This window comes from Sander vitreus, chromosome 24, assembly GCF_031162955.1.
Source record: "Sander vitreus isolate 19-12246 chromosome 24, sanVit1, whole genome shotgun sequence".
Taxonomy (NCBI): Eukaryota; Metazoa; Chordata; class Actinopteri; order Perciformes; family Percidae; genus Sander; species Sander vitreus.
Genome location: NC_135878.1, coordinates 13,336,356 through 13,352,457, shown reverse-complemented (window position 1 = coordinate 13,352,457; position 16,102 = coordinate 13,336,356). Strand labels below are relative to the sequence as shown.

The following is a 16,102-nucleotide window of genomic DNA, read 5'->3' as shown; positions in this document are numbered from 1 at the left end:
TTCTCCTTTGGCAAATTTCAACCTATTCAGTACATGTCTTTTTTTCAGCAATGGGACTTTGCGGGGGCTTCTAGCTGATAGCTTTGCTTCACATAGCCCTCTTCTGATCGTAACAGTACTCACAGGTAACTTTAAGTCTTCTTTAAATTTTCCTGGAGCTGATCATTGGTTGAGCCTTTGCCATTTTGGCTATTCTTTGATCCATTGGAATGGTAGTTGACTGTTTTTTCCCACATCGTTCAGGCTTTGAATGCCATTTGAAGACATTTGAAATCATTTTGGCTGAGCAGCCTATAATTTTCTGCACTTCTTTATATGTTTTCCCCTCTCCAATCTACTTTTTAATCAAAGTCCGCTGTTCCTCAGAGCAATGTCTGGAACGACCCATTTTGCTGAGTATTTCAGTGTGAAATGCACTATAACCAGCATGCACATTTGCTTCCTTCCTTCCTTAAATATGGGCCATAATTGACACCCTTGACACTTGTTTCTTCACAGAATCAATTACCTCACTAATTAAATACAACACTGCTATTATTTTGAACATGCCCCTTTCAATTACAGATTCAATTACACAGAGTGAGCAGCATGAATGTCATGACTGTTGGGTCTGTTGGTTTTCTATGACTCTACAACACTTACTAGTAAATTATTTGCCATGTAGAAATATCATAAAAAACATTCACAGACCATTCCTTCAATCGTCGATTACCGATCGCCAATCAGCACACAAAGCAAAATGGAACCGCAGGTTGCTCTTAAGTATGGCAGGAAACGGTCACCACAAACTCCTGGGCAGTTCAGTGCTTGTGTTTCTTTATTTCATTTTTACCTTCATAGTGTTTAAAAGTTTTTTTATGGCAATGTTAAAGGCAAACATGTTTCCTGGTAAGTGAAAAGCAGACTGACAAGAATGATCAGCGGTAACCTAATTGTCCACCATAGGGTGACGTTGGGTTACTTTTCTCCAAAAGATGAATTTTGAACAACTTTGAACAACTTTTTGTCACAGGCATTCACAATAAATAGAAAGACCTGCGGTTTTATACCAGATTGTCTGACAAGTTACGCAGTACTTGTAAATAAATGCGTATCAAGCATGCTGCTAATCTCCCCATGAGTGGTGCATCTTGTCTAGCAGCTCCTCCAACTTTTAGACACACCAGCTAGCAGGGCCGCTTCTAGCCATAAAAAGGTCCAACTTCTTCTTAAGGACAACACTGTTGTTGCCAACTTGGCCTTTGTCTGTGGTGTGACTTATTTACCTGTAGACTCTAGATGAATTTAAATCATATCATCATCATCAATAGAGATGTTCCGATACCAGTATCGGTATCGGCTCCGATACTGCCTAAAACGCTGGTATCGGGAAGTACTGGAGTTTAGCAAAAAAATGGTATCGGACCATCTCTAATCATCAATCATCACATAATAATTTTCAAAACATTTAAAACTGTTATTTCTCTTTCAAAACGCAGCAATACATAACAAATTAAAATCTACAGTGTTCATGTGATTTCATACATTAGCAGTGAAAAATTGAATGTTTAATCATGAAACCGTGATTATTTTTCAGACCATAATCATACTAGCAAAGTCTATAATTGTTGCATCCCTAGAAAAAACAGAACTGGACAATCCTCATGCTTCTTTTGAGCTACCAGTGCGACAGCATTTTGCCTTACCCTGTGAGTTATGTAAACAAACAATTGTTTGCTGGTTGGCTCCAACTGGACTTCATGGTGCGTTCAGCTGACCGTCTGTAAATTCATATTGCATTCATGTCCCCCTTGTTATTGAGAGTGTCCGTACTGGAGAAAAACAAAGTTTGTGTTTGTGTTTCAACTTTACCTTTAGATGTCCAGAAAGTGATTGTTGGTGAAGAATATCAGCAGGAGTGGAGCTCCAGTCTGGACCAGGAGGACACAAAGCCCCCACACATTAAAGAGGAGCAGGAGGAACTCCGGATCGGTCAGGATGAAGAGCAGCTTCAAGGGCTGGAGGAGGCTGATATCACCAAGTTCACATTCACTCTGGTCCCCGTGAAGAGTGAAGATGATGAAGAGAAACCTATTTTCTCACAGCTTCATCACAGACAAACTTGGATAAAAACAGAAGCTTTTGGAGAGGACTGTGGAGGACCAGAACCAGCCATGAAATCAGATCCAGATACACATTTACAACTAGATACTGATGACGAGATTGGAGACTCTTCCGAACCTGAGACTGATGACAGTGCTGATTGGAAAGATACCAGAGAACCTCAGTCAGGTTTAAACTCTCTGAATAATGATAGATTCCCTGTTAGTGATTCAAGATGTACTACTGATGAGAAAGCATTTAGCTGCTCTGAGTGTGGGAAAAGATTTGGCACCAGTGCACTTCTGAAGAGACACATGAGAATTCATACAGGAGAGAAACCATTTAGCTGCTCAGTCTGTAGGAAAGCTTTTACAGAAAGTGGAACTTTACATACACACATGAGAATCCACAAAGGAGAGAAACCATTTAGCTGCTCAGTCTGTAAAAAAGATTTTGTACAGAGTGGAACCTTACATACACACATGAAAATCCACACAGGAGAGACACCATTTATCTGCTCAGTCTGTAAGAAAGCTTTTACAATCGGTGGAAGTTTAAAGAGACACATGAGAATTCACAAAGGAGAAAAACCATTTGGCTGCTCAGTCTGTAAGAAAGCTTTTACAGAGAGTGGACATTTACAGACACACATGAGAATCCACACAGGAGAGAAACCATTTATCTGTTCAGTCTGTAAGAAAGATTTTACAATGAGTGGAAGTTTAAAGAGACACATGAGAATCCACACAGGAGAGAGACCATTTAGCTGCTCAGTCTGTAAGAAAGCTTTTACAGAGAGTGGACATTTACAGAAACACATGAGAATCCACACAGGAGAGAAACCATTTAGCTGCTCAGTCTGTAAGAAAGCTTTTACAGATAGTGGGAATTTACAGAAACACATGAGAACCCAACACGTTCTACTCAAGTGATCCTGATTTGATCATTAGTGGTTGGCTCCGCCCCCTGTACTTAAAGCGTAACTCTCGCCAAAATGCAACCTATGGTCTTTTTCTGAATGTACCGAGTCAAACTTCCGTTTCAAAATCTTATTTAGGACAGAATTGCCACTTTTAAGATTTACCGTATTTTCGTTTTTCGGTCAAATGGAACTAAATTCATGATATTTGGATGTTGTACTATAAATACAGATAGCCAGTATAAATAGTAATTGATAATGAAATAACTGAAAGATGAATTTCTGGGTGTTGTACTTGACCACAATCTGTGCTGGAAGCCCCACATGAAATATCTGTGCATGAAGTTGGCCAGGAGTATTGGTATATTGAACAAAACTAGATGCATATTGAACCAGAACACACTACATACTCTGTACTACATTCTTATTCTACCGTATTTGTTAAACCATATTTGTAAATTGCGTATGCTGTATTTGCATATCTGTTTTGCAATAATTTGATATTGTGAAGTAGGGGAGGTCCTAATAATGCTGCATGCTTAATGACTACTACTGTTTTAATTTTGTGTTTTCTTTTGCAACATTGTTGATTGTTCGAGAGAAATAATAAATAAAATCAAAGATGAGGGATTAAGCCGGGATTTCCCAGTTATCTTCGCCCAGTTTAGGCCTGACTGAAAAGCAGAGGTGGACTCGGTTACGATGGAGATTAATTCTGTGCGGCTAGCCTGGGGCCTGTTGCACAAAAGTAGAATGAAGAAATCCAGGATGACTGAAAAAGCACATCTTGACTTGATGTGTGATCCGCTCATTGTAGCTTAATCAGTTGCACGTTGAGGATTAGGTGAAGCTATGTCAAGCCAGGTGTACATAGTTGGGATAAGTGCACGTTCACGGCTTTCTTAAATAGACCACGGTATCGATCGCAGATTTACTGATGCTAAAATGGAGAATACGCATTGTGTATTCTTTAGACAGAGTGAGCAGCAGCTTCATATGGACTTAGGATAACGTGAAACACATTTGTAAAAACAGAAACCCGGCTGCTGTAATAAAACAGCGAGAGAACGCGAGGCAGACAATCACGGACCGACTGAATGTGTGAGTAGCCTAAAAGTATACATATACTGACCACTGCTCTGAATTGAAACTGTCATACTATTCAAGAAATTAGGCTAATTATTTGCACAAATGGGCAGTTGTACTCTTTGCCTTAAAAGTGAGCAGAAGACTGATGTTACGCTGGAAATGTACCATGAAGATCAATAGGTGCTTTCCGACCGGATAGTACTTGTACTTTTTAGAGGAAAAGTACACTTCTAAGCAGTTCTAAGAACTACTCTTCCCCCAAAAAATCTTTTTTGCCATTTGCATTCCCACTGGCCAAGTGGCCATAGGGACTGGTAGGAGGGGTAAGGGAGTGACGCAAGCACGGCAATGGTCTTTATAGCGTCGTCACTAGACCTTAGCGCCACATACAACAACAACAACAACAAAGCAGCATTCCGTCCATTCTCGTAGTAATTGACGTAATGTTTTGCTCAACACAGACGGAGCTTTATTATACTCGGAACAGACCCCGCCTCTGCCTGCAGCGCTGTGGACGTGTGTGTGTGTGTGTGTGACGGCCGGCGAGCCACAGGACACGCTTGTGGCGTTTAACTCCGAAAAGACAGTTAACCACAGGTTCCCGTTAATCTTATGATGGACATGTGTTGTGCTATTTTAACAAACTAACCGCCGACGGCAAAATAAAAGCCTCTTATTTACGAGAGTGGTCTGAGAGACCTCCAGCTCACAGCGAGGTGTCTGAGCAAGACTGGCCGAGCGACGAGCTAGAGGCCGGGGCAGGCGCCTGCTGGCTGTCGCCTCACTTCATCGAGCTTCTCAACTCCGAAAACTTTGAAGCAAATTGTCAATTCGGCATCGATTTTCACAAGACTGCCTATATTCGAAATCTAAACAATTAATTTCTCGCCTAAAACGTTGTCAGAAGTGAATTTAATGATGAATAAGATGGTGAAAATTGTTAAAAATGCCCCGTTGTTGGTTGTTGCTCTGTCTGCAAGTTCCGAGTTGGCAGTGGGCGTGACTTATAAGTTCGACCAATCAAGTACATCTAGGAAAAGGGAAAAGACCCTGCTCTGAAGGGTAGCAGTAGGAGCTAAAAAAGTACGCTACAGCGGTCAGAGGAACTTAAAAATCCCCAAATTTTTTCCTGTCAGAACACGGCGAAAAAAGTGTTCTAGGAACGTTTAATTCTAAGAACTGCAAAAATCCCTCCGGTCGGAAAACCCCTAATTACAACCACTAATCGACAATGCTGTGAAGCGTACATATACCTCTATCTCTCTCGTATGGGCTAAAATATAAATTACCTAAGGAATATATTTACTCCCACTGCTCGCTTTTCAGACAAAGTGTACAACAGTTTTTTTGTGGAAATAATTAGCCTAACTCCTTAAATGGTTTCATTTAAGAGCAGTAGTTCGTAAATGTATATTTTTAGATATATTATTCAGTCGGTCCGCTTCTGCCATGTTTTTTCTCACTTTTTTTTGTTTTTATTTGTTACAGAGGCAGTTTCCTTCTTTATTTATTGTATGCTCTGCTTCCTAGTAGGCCTATATGGACATAGATAAGAAAGACTGAAGAAATTGGACTCTAACATCTAGAAACTATAAAGATAATTAAGTGATACATTTAATGCACACTTCAAACATGACTGTAACACAGAGTATTCATCAGTTATTTCCCCTCAGCAAAATTAACTTAGCACAAAAAGTAAGGAAATTTGTGTTTGGTAGATTATTTCTCTGAGTTAACGATGCTTTTTGGCAATAAATCTTATACCGTTGGGAAAGCCTGTTTAGTTCCCTTTCAAATGGGGCCCCATTTGTAAGGAACATGCATTTGTGGGATGAGCAGCAGCGCTGAGTATGTGGGTTGTGCCCATGAAATATTTGCCAAATATTCTCTGCCAATGCCAAACAGCTTATTCTGCCATTGACTCATTTGGCTTTTGGTGGTTTGGATGATTGAAGTTTGAAGAAACAAGTAGAGACGGTCCGATACCATTTTTTGCTTCCCGATACCGATTCTGATATCTGAACTTGTGTATCGGCCGATACCGAGTACCGATCCGATACCAGTGTCATATATTTTATTATGTTTTAAGAATTGTATACTAGTATCCCTGTATGGATGTGATATTATTTCTATCTTTGTTGTCGCTCTGGCTCAGGTTAAACTCTTTGTGAAATATAAATGCCACAGAACGTTCTTTTATTATCCAGTTTGACAGTCAGTTATAACGGAAAAAGAACATAAATAAACTACTTTAACATATTTTTTCTTTAGGGCTTTATTATGTGGTATCAGATCGGTGCATAAACTCCAGTACTTCCCGATACCGATACCAGCGTTTTAGGCAGTATCGGAACATCTCTAGAAACAAGACATATTGGCAATTTAACAATTTATTCATTTCACAAACGGGAGCATCAGTAGCGTGTGGCAAAACCATACACAGCCACAACAGCCTGGCACCTCCTCCTCATGCTGGTCACCAGCCTGGTCACACACTGCTGTGGGATGGCATCCCACTCTTCAACCAGCATTTGTTGCAAGTCAGCCAATGTGGTTGTATTGGTCACTATATATATATATACACACACACACATAAGGAAGCAAAGCATATAATATGCAAAGAAGGAAACAAATACATTTAGAAAAAGCCTGGCAGAAGCGGACCGACTGAATGATAATCTATACATTTACAAACTACTGCTCTTAAATAAATATCATTAAAGTAATCACTTCTCATTTGCACAAAAAACTGTTGCTCACTTTGCTAAAAAGTGAGCAGTAGAAGCTAATATGTTACTTTGGAAATTTGTTTTTTAACCCATACGAGAGAGAGGGAAAGAGAGAGAGAGAGAGATTTACAAAGCATATTCTAGCATTGTAGATGAGTGTTGTAATTGATCTTCATGGTAAATGTCCTGCGTAACATCTTCTGCTCACTTTTAACGCAAAGATTACAACTGTTAATTAATTTCACAAATTATCTCCTTGAACTGTATGATTCAGTAGCAGCAGTCAGTATATTTTTAGGCTGCTTACGAATTAAGTTGGTCCGCTTTCTTTTGCTGTGCTTCATTTTTCACAAATAATGTGTTTCAAGTTATCGTACTTCCATAAGAAGCTGCTGCTCACTCTGTGTACAATGCATATTCTCCATTTTAGTATCAGTAAAAATCAGTGGAGAGAAAACATCCAGACTCCCTGCTCATTGTTGATGGGGGGCTTTAACAGTGCAAACCTCAGCAAAATCTCAGTCAGTAAATTATACAGCTTACACAAGTTGAAAGAGAACTGATGGCTTAATACACTGTGTTCCAAATTATTATGCAAATTATGTTTTTCACTGATTTTCCTAAATGCACCATCTCATGCTGCAAAGAATACCTCCTGTGTCATTGGCTGCTATGGGCATAAAAGGAGAGAAACTCATGGTGTGGCCCCAATCCTCCCCTGACCTCAACCCTATTGAGAACCTTTGGAGCATCCTCAAGCAAAAGATCTATGAGGGTGGAAGGGAGTTTGCATCAAAACAGCAGCTCTGGGAGGCTATTCTGACATCCTGCAAAGAAATTCAAGCAGAAACTCTCCATACACACGTACACAAGTTCAATGGATGCAAGAATTGCGAAGGTGATCTCAAAGAAGGGGTCCTATGTTAACATGGAACTTGCCCTGTTAAGATGTGTTTGATTGAAATAGCTTTTGATTTTAGTAAATATGCTGCTGTAAATATGCCTAATGCTGCATATTCATCAAATGACCATTTTCAGTTCTTTACAACCTATAAAATGCTTTGAAACTCTGTTGTGTATAATAATTTGGAACAGTGCATTTTGAGTTTTTCATTTTTAAATATATAAAAATATATTATATATATTAATATATAATAAAATACTGTTTTCATTGGGTGGTTTGTTCAATGAAATTTCACTTCTACCCTAACGGTTTGTGACTTGAAAATCATATCAAGTCATATATCATATAAAGTCATTTGCATTGACTATTTAGGAAAATCAGTGAAAAATATAATTTGCATAATAATTTGGAACACAGTGTATTACGGTAGCACTTATATTGGTGCTGTGGCTTAGTTGGTTAAAGTGCCTGTCTAGTAAACAGGAGATCCTGGGTTCAAATCCCAGCAGCACCTTGTTGTTGCAGAGATTACCTCTGTTTGCATTTCATCCGCATGTGTACCCGATCCCTCTGGCTTCATACCTTAAGCCAGCTGTCAAAAATGTGGGGTGTTACATTTGATGAAAATCGACAATGTTGTTAAAATTAGCTTTTTTCCAGCTACGTCTCCTGGCTAAAGTTAAGCCCTTCCTTAACAGGCATGATCTAGAAAAGGCGATGACTTCTCCTCTTTCCTATGTCCTCCTCTCATTATATTACCAACACTATTTTGGATGTTATATACATGTCTTCCCTTTTGTTGTTGTTCCCAGTGCTGTTGCCACTTTTTGTATTTTTCATTCCACACAATGCTCTTTCCTTCTATTTTTGATAATTGAATAACTGTGTCTATGTTTCCCCTCCTCACCGCTTGCTCGGCTAGCTTGTCCACCCTGTCATTACCCAAAATGCCTATGTGCGCAGGAACCCACATATATACAATATTAATACCTTGTCTTCTTTTTCCTGCATGGGCTGTTATGATTTCATAGAGCAAATCCTGTTGACTAGATGGTACTAAGGGTGTCACGATTTTAAATCGAAATAAAACAGAGCAGCTTATATTGGTTATATTAGAGAGAGCAACACGTTAACGGACTACCGTCCGCCGAGTCGCCCTCTTTGCTATTGTTCTGCTCAGCTGCTGTGCTGGCTCGATGGTGTTTTAAGCCCCCAACTAAGCCTTCAAGGCAGCACTGCGACCGTCGTCTTCAACCATAACCATTGCCTAATCCTAGTGCCTTCCAGGCAGCGCTGCCTGGAAGACGACGTTGAGGGCTTCAAACACCAATCTCCGTGTGGCTGCGAAGCGCCTGCCCTCAGGATTGTCGGTAAACTTTTTTTTTCTTTTTACTGTATTGACAAATTGTCAAGTTTCCAATTGACTGAAGATATGTTATTGTTACATTATGTTGTTAATAAATGTGTTAAATATGACAATGTAATGTGGTACATTGCGAACAAAGGTCAGATATTATATTATATACAAGTCTAGTCTAAAAATGGCATAGCACCCTGTGCTTTAAAAAAAAAAGTAAAAATCGAGAATCGAATCGTGACACCCCTAGATGGTACTGATCTTAGACTGTACAGGGCAGATAGAGAGTCACTACAGACTACGGCCTTCTTTGGCCTATATTCTCTCACCCATTCCAGAGGAGGAAATAAACTGGAATGCACAATTCAAGTGACTGCGCCGTGCCACTACAACTGTAGCTGAGACAAGGATCAGGCCAGCAGTGAGTGGTTGCTCTGGTGCAGCGTTGATTAGTGGAGGCAACGCAGTAAAAGAATCTTTGATCATATTTGATCAAAACCGCCTAGTTTACAAGTTTGATCTGCGTTGTGAGTTTTGTGAGCCTGGTGTGTTGTGCTGGACGCAGTAGGTCAGTGGCGTTCGTTAACTACGTTCGGTAACGTTCGGGCATCGTCTTAAGCTAGGTTCAGGGAAGACGTAGTGTCCCCAGAACGAGGTTCGTCACGTCAGTCCTGTGAATGTGTAACTACGTGTGTGCTGAGCTGACGTCTGGGAAGACTGGGCGAGCTGGTTCACCTGTGCAAACATCTGTATGATTCTTTGTGTACCCAGAGTTTACTAAAAAGAAAGGTTTTGAGCAACTCACTGTCGCTGTTGTTCTTCCGATTGCTGTCTATCGAGCCAGTCAAAAATAGTCGAGGGAGGAGAGTAAAGATGGAAAGCTCCAAAAGCTTAGTTCCATATAAATGCACGGATAATTCGTGGTTTTGTCATTAGTGAAACACAATATTGACCTTATAGTTGAAAAAGGAGCCTCATATAGGAATGACATTTCCTCCTATGGAGTCCATTCATTTGCATTCGGAGATCGCCTATTTTTGACTGGGAAAATGGCGGATAGTGTAAACAGCAACTGCTAACGTGAGTTGCTCAAAACCTTTCTTTTTAGTAAACTCTGGGTACACAAACAATGTTGTCAATGCTTTCTTTAAGGTGTAGAGCCATTGGCGATACTTAAAGCAAAGTTTCATGTTGTGTCGAGCCTTCTTAGTGTTTTAAAAATAGCTATTTTGAGGCTAGCATAAAAGTGCCCCTAGCACTCCCATTCAAAAGGCCATTTGACCGAAAAACAAAAATACGGTAAATCTTAAAAGTGGCGATTCCGTCCTAAATATGCTTTTAAACGAAAGTTTGACTCGGGTACATTCACAAAAAGACCCTAGGTTGTATTTTGGCGAGAGTTATGCTTTAAAGTCAAAATAAGTTTGTCTGTGTGCAAATTAACTTGTTTGTTTGCTCTGCTCTCTGAGATTATTACACATACTTATGTTTCATTAATAGCTCAGTGCTGGTAGTAGAAAACACTTAACAACACAAAAACTAAGATTTTTATTGAGCATAAAAATAATAAAACAAATGACATTAACCAACTGAATAAGTTCAAATCCTGAATTATTGTCAAGAACACTAGTGACTCATGTCCCTACTTTGTGAATGTTTGTGCTGTAATGACAGCATTTTCTAAAAATATAAATAGTTATGGACAGAAATGTACATGCTATGATTATATTACCAGTACTGATTGAGTATAAATGGATCATTTATAACTGGTGTAGTTGATCGGTAAACTTGTGGACACCAGCTTGCATGTTGTGGTAACGTTAGCGTTAGCAGGGTGAATGCTGCGCTTGTTTGTAACCACATTGGGAAGTTTGCTAAAAAGCTAAAGGAAAATGTTAGTTTACCCCAAATTGCTTTGTCAAACTCTGAAGGGGAAAAACAAACATAGCTCGTCACAAAATGAGCTTGCGTTGGATTTATATTTTAAAGAATTTACACTCCTAACCTGTCACTGTTTGAATTCTTTGAACAGGTCGACTTCTTGGTCTGTGTAGATGTGCTTTGTCAACAAGCCTAGGAGCATTAACGTACAGTACAGAAACAGAATAAACTCCCTGCTTAGTTGTATTGATGATATTAAGTTGTGGCTTTCACATAACTTTCTTAATTTGAAAGAAGCTAAAACTGAGTGTATCATCTTCAGTACTTTGTGCACACCAAACGGTCCAGCTTTGAGTTTGGGAGCTCTGGCTTCATACACTAAACCAGCTGTCAAAAATGTGGGGGTTACATTTGATTTCAGCATGAAATTTGACAAGCAGATCAGCAATGTTGTTAGAATGAGCTTTTTCCAGCTTCGTCTCCTGGCTGAAGTTAAGCCCTTCCTTAACAGGCATGATCTAGAAAAGGCGATTCATGCCGTTATTAGTTCAAGGTTGGATTATTGTAATGCTCTTTATGTCGGTCTGAATCAGACCTCCATCTCACGACTTCAACTTGTGCAAAATGCTGCTGCTCGCCTTTTAACAAATACATCTAGATGTGCACACATCACTCCCGTTCTCTACACCCTACATTGGCTCTCTGTGCATTTTAGAATTGAGTTCAGGATTTTGTTTTCAAGGCCTTAAATGGGCTGGCCCTGGAGTATTTGTCAGAGATTTTAACACCTCAGTGAAGACCGCAATGACTCGTTGTGCTCACGTAGAGCACAACCAGTCAACTTTTTGGATATGGTAAATCAGGTATTAAGGTTGTTGCCCTTGTTGAAAATTAAGAGGCAATCACTGTGTTAAGATAATCAACAAATAATAAGGCACTGCTGGGATTTGAACCCAGGATCTCCTGTTTACAAGACAGACGCTTTAACCACTAAGCTACAGCACCTCCTACAGACTAACACCTCTTGCGGGAATACAATGAGCTAGTGAACAGGGACGTGAACAGTACAAGATGTGAAACAATTCAAACTCTGATTTGAAATGGAACACATTTGTTAATGCTGTTACGATTTTAGTGAGAAACTGATATGACAGGAGGTAGGTTATTGATTAGTAAAGCTCCGTTGAAAAAAGATATTAACTGTAATTTAAACGTGACCAAAATAATGTATTTTGATATATGTAATGTCCGATATACCTGTGTGATTTATACAGTGGTTTGAATTCGAAAAGAAAACTTCATCAATTAGTTCTGTTAATAGTTAGACGGCTAATGCTAGCAAGCAAAGATGGTTGCTAAGGCCGTTGCTTAGCAAGCCTGTCAGTAGAATAGAGTAACGTTAACGATTGGGACACTGCATGGTGAATCAGCTCTAACCAAGACTCACAGCTTTGAGCATTTACCACGACCACGACCAGCGGGGAGCCATTGGATTATTACCCCGGGAGGCAGACGCCGGAGGCAGACGCCGGAGGCAGCGCAGAGACCCACGACAGAAGCTGGGTTGCAGAGCAGGGATTAAGGGCCGGGTAACGAGGGCGCCACATAGGCCTGCGTTACCCAGCCTTCTTGTGTCCAACGCCAGATCGCTATGCACCAAGATGGATGAGTTGGTGACGACCATCGAGGCAAACAGATATCCTAAAGACTGCTCACTGGTAGTGATCACAGAGACGTGGCTGCACTCTGGCATTCCGGACGAAGCTATCATAATAGCTGGCCGTACAGTACACCGGGCCGACAGAACTGGCAACTCCAGAAAGAGCAAAGGAGGGGGGCTCTGCATCTACTCTAACATCAGCTGGAGCACCGGTGCCACAGTGACTGAAAGACACTGCTCACCAGACCTGGAGTTTGTCACACTGAGATGCCGACCCTTCTACTTGCCGCATGAGTTCACGGTTGTTTTCATCACAGTTATTTACATTCCGCACAGCGCTAACGCTAGTGTAGCTGTGGACATTTTGCAAACTAGTGTGAGTAAACTCCAGTCCACCCACCCGGATGGGATCTTTATTGCGGCAGGGGGCTTTAATTATGCTAACCTGCGTACTGTCCTTCCCAAATGTCACCAGCATGTAACATGTCCAACCAGAGGTGATTTGGACCATGTTTACAGTAATGTAAGAGGGGCATACAAGGTCTCCGCTCACCCCCATCTAGGGCAGTCTGACCATCTGACCCTCTTTCTCACACCAGCGTACAGACCTGTGATTAAGAAATCTGTGAAACTAACAAAACTGTGGCCTGCTACTGCGATTCCACAACTGCAAGACTGTTTTGCCCGCACTGACTGGGCACTATTCTCACAGCAGAGTCTTGAGGGCTACGCTTGCACTGTTCTGCACTACATTAAGACTTTTTCCCCCCCTTTTTTTATTATAGTGGATAGACATGAAAGGGCAGGGAGGTCAATCTACTCTGGAAAAAACGTGATAAAGCCTTCAGGTCCGGGGACATGGAACTATACAGCATCCCCAGATCCAACTTAAAGAGAGGCATCAAGGAAGCAAAAGCGACCTACAGGAGGAAGATCGAGGGGCACTTTAACGAGGGCGCGTATGGCAGGGAATCCAACACCTCACAAACTTTAAGGGTTCAAAAGACACAAGCATCAGCAGCAATTTGGCCGAGGAGCTTAACGATTTATTTGCACGCTTTGAGGCGAATGAGACCAGGACTGAGCCAACATCAACTGCACCTTTAACAGTCTTGCCCACAGATGCCCTGACATTCTCTCTGAACACAGAGGAGGTCAGGATGGCATTTCTTGGCGTGAACCCCAGGAAAGCTGCCGGCCCTGACCAGATCCCGGGGAGGGTGTTGAGGGACTGTGTCGACCAGCTGGCTGAGGTATTCACCTCCATCTTCAACCTCTCTCTGTCTACCTGCTCCATCCCCAAGTGCCTCAAATCTGCCACCATTGTGCCGATTCTGAAACAATCAGCTGTGAGTACCCTCAATGACTATAGACCAGTGGCCCTCACTTCCACTGTTATGAAGTGCTTTGAAAGACTGCTGCTAAATCACATAAAAGCCTCCCTCCCCTCCACACTGGACCAGCACCAGTTTGCCTATAAAGCAAACAGGTCAACCGAGGATGCCATCAACACAGCCCTGCACTGTGTGCTGACCCACCTTGAACATCCTGGCACCTACGCAAGACTGTTGTTTGTGGACTTTAGCTCTGCATTCAACAGTTTCATTCCCGGAAGACCAACTGGTGTCCAACTACACGGCCTGGGCATCAGCACTAACATCTGCAGATGGATCCACGACTTCCTAACGGACCGTCCCCAGTCAGTTCGGCTGACTTTCCTCTGTCCTCACACTCAGCACTCGAGCCCCTCAGGGTTGTGTGTTGATACCCCTGCTCTACACCTTATACACTCATGACTGCACCCCAGCTCATGACAGCAATATTTTTATCAAGTTTGCTGATGACACTGCTGTGGTAGGACTTATTCACAACAATGATGAGTCTGCCTACGGGGATGCAATCCAAAAACTCTCCACCTGGTGCTCTACCAACAACCTGTCTCTCAACACCTCTAAGACCAAAGAGGTGGTGGTAGACTTCCGCAGGAAGAGGACTGACCTTGCTCCGATTTACATCAATGGGGACACTGCGGAGAGGGTTAAGGACATCAAATTCCTGGGGACACACATTTCACAAGACATCACCTGGGCAACCAACACCACAGGTACAGCAGCAGTTGTACTTTCTCAGGTCACAACAAAATCAACCTCCCCCAGAACTGTTCTGTTTGTTCTGATCTCCTGTTTACTAGACAGGCACTTTAACCAACTAAGCCACAGCAACACCATAAGTACTATTGTAATATTAAGCCATCCGTTCTCTTTCAACTTGTGTAAGCTGTATCATTTACTGACTGATTGATACATTCTACCATTTACTAAAACTGAGATTTTGCTGAGGTTTGCACTGTTAAAGTCCCCAACAACAATGAGCAGGGAGTCTGGATGTTTTCTCTCCACATCGTCAGAGATTTACTGATGCTAAAATGCTAAAATGGATATGCATTGTACACAGAGTGAGCAGCAGCTTCTTATGGAAGTACGATAACGTGAAACACATTATTTGTGAAAAATGAAGCACAGCAAAAGAAAGCATGGCAGATGATCGTGGACCGACTGAATTTGTAAGCAGCCTAAATATATACTGACTGCTGCTACTGAATCATACAGTTCAAGGAGTTAATTATTTGCACAAATTAACAGTTGTACTCTTTCTTTGTGTTGGCGTTCTAAACTCCGGGGGATTTCTGAGGACTATGGTTAACTGCTCCTCAGATATCTGCAGGGTAAATCCAGACAGCTAGGTAGACTTACTGTCCAATCTGAGATTTCTCTTGACTAAAAGAAACTTTTGAACGTACCGGTTCCACCAAAACAAACCACTTCCCGAGGCTTTTTGGCAGTGGCACCTTGCGGAGCTTAGCGCCACCCATGACAATTGTGATTGGTTTAAAGAAATGCCAATAAACCAGAGCACGTTTTTCTCCCATGCCAGGATTGCTGTGGGAACTAACCAGACTCTCCTCCACATATAGCGTAGTGGCTATGGTACATACTTTTGGTGTGGGAGACCCGGGTTCGTATCCCACTGTGATACATCAATGTGGCCCTGAAGAAGACACTTAACCCATATTTGCTCCAGAGGCGTGTTACCACTGACATATATAGGAATTAAAGGTTGCTTCCTTTTTCTCTCTTTTTTCCTCTCCTTCTATCTTTCCTCTCTTTCTCTCCTCTCTCTTTCTCTTTCTGTTTATTTGTTCTATGCAATGGATATGGCTGATAAGTCTTTTTAGTCTATCTATTGGAACTTCCACTTTTGACAGTATTACTCTTAACTTATATGTAGTTCAGATTCCAACTTCCAAGTTTTTCAGCAGTGTAGTGCGATGCATTTGAGACTTTTCAATGTTCAATAGTTCTGCATTTTCATCAATGTTTCTCATAGCATTTGTAAGTCTTCCATACTTATTCATAATTTCAGTTAGAAAATGAGTTATTTTATACATTAGTGGTGTTATTCAACTTTTTAATGAAATTCA

General features: G+C 41.2%; 1 protein-coding gene and 2 non-coding genes across 4 annotated transcripts in view; 2 read left to right on the top strand and 1 right to left on the bottom strand.

Moving 5' to 3' along the window:
- The window catches only part of LOC144512820 (uncharacterized), a 289,800-nt gene that overhangs the window by 9,718 nt on the left and 263,980 nt on the right, over window positions 1–16,102 (top strand). The window contains exon 3 of one of the 2 annotated variants that reach the window (XM_078243769.1): window positions 1,858–3,631. The exons of the other annotated variant lie outside the window; for it this stretch is intronic. Coding sequence (XP_078099895.1) covers window positions 1,858–3,014 — 1,157 coding nt within the window. The 3' untranslated portion in view covers window positions 3,015–3,631. Of the gene's footprint in view, window positions 1–1,857; window positions 3,632–16,102 lie in introns of those variants that run through there. 2 annotated transcript variants of the gene reach the window in all.
- On the top strand, window positions 8,164–8,237 carry trnat-agu (transfer RNA threonine (anticodon AGU)). The gene has a single exon. It is a non-coding gene; the product is annotated as a tRNA-Thr (tRNA).
- trnat-ugu (transfer RNA threonine (anticodon UGU)) lies at window positions 11,894–11,966 on the bottom strand. Its single transcript has one exon. It is a non-coding gene; the product is annotated as a tRNA-Thr (tRNA).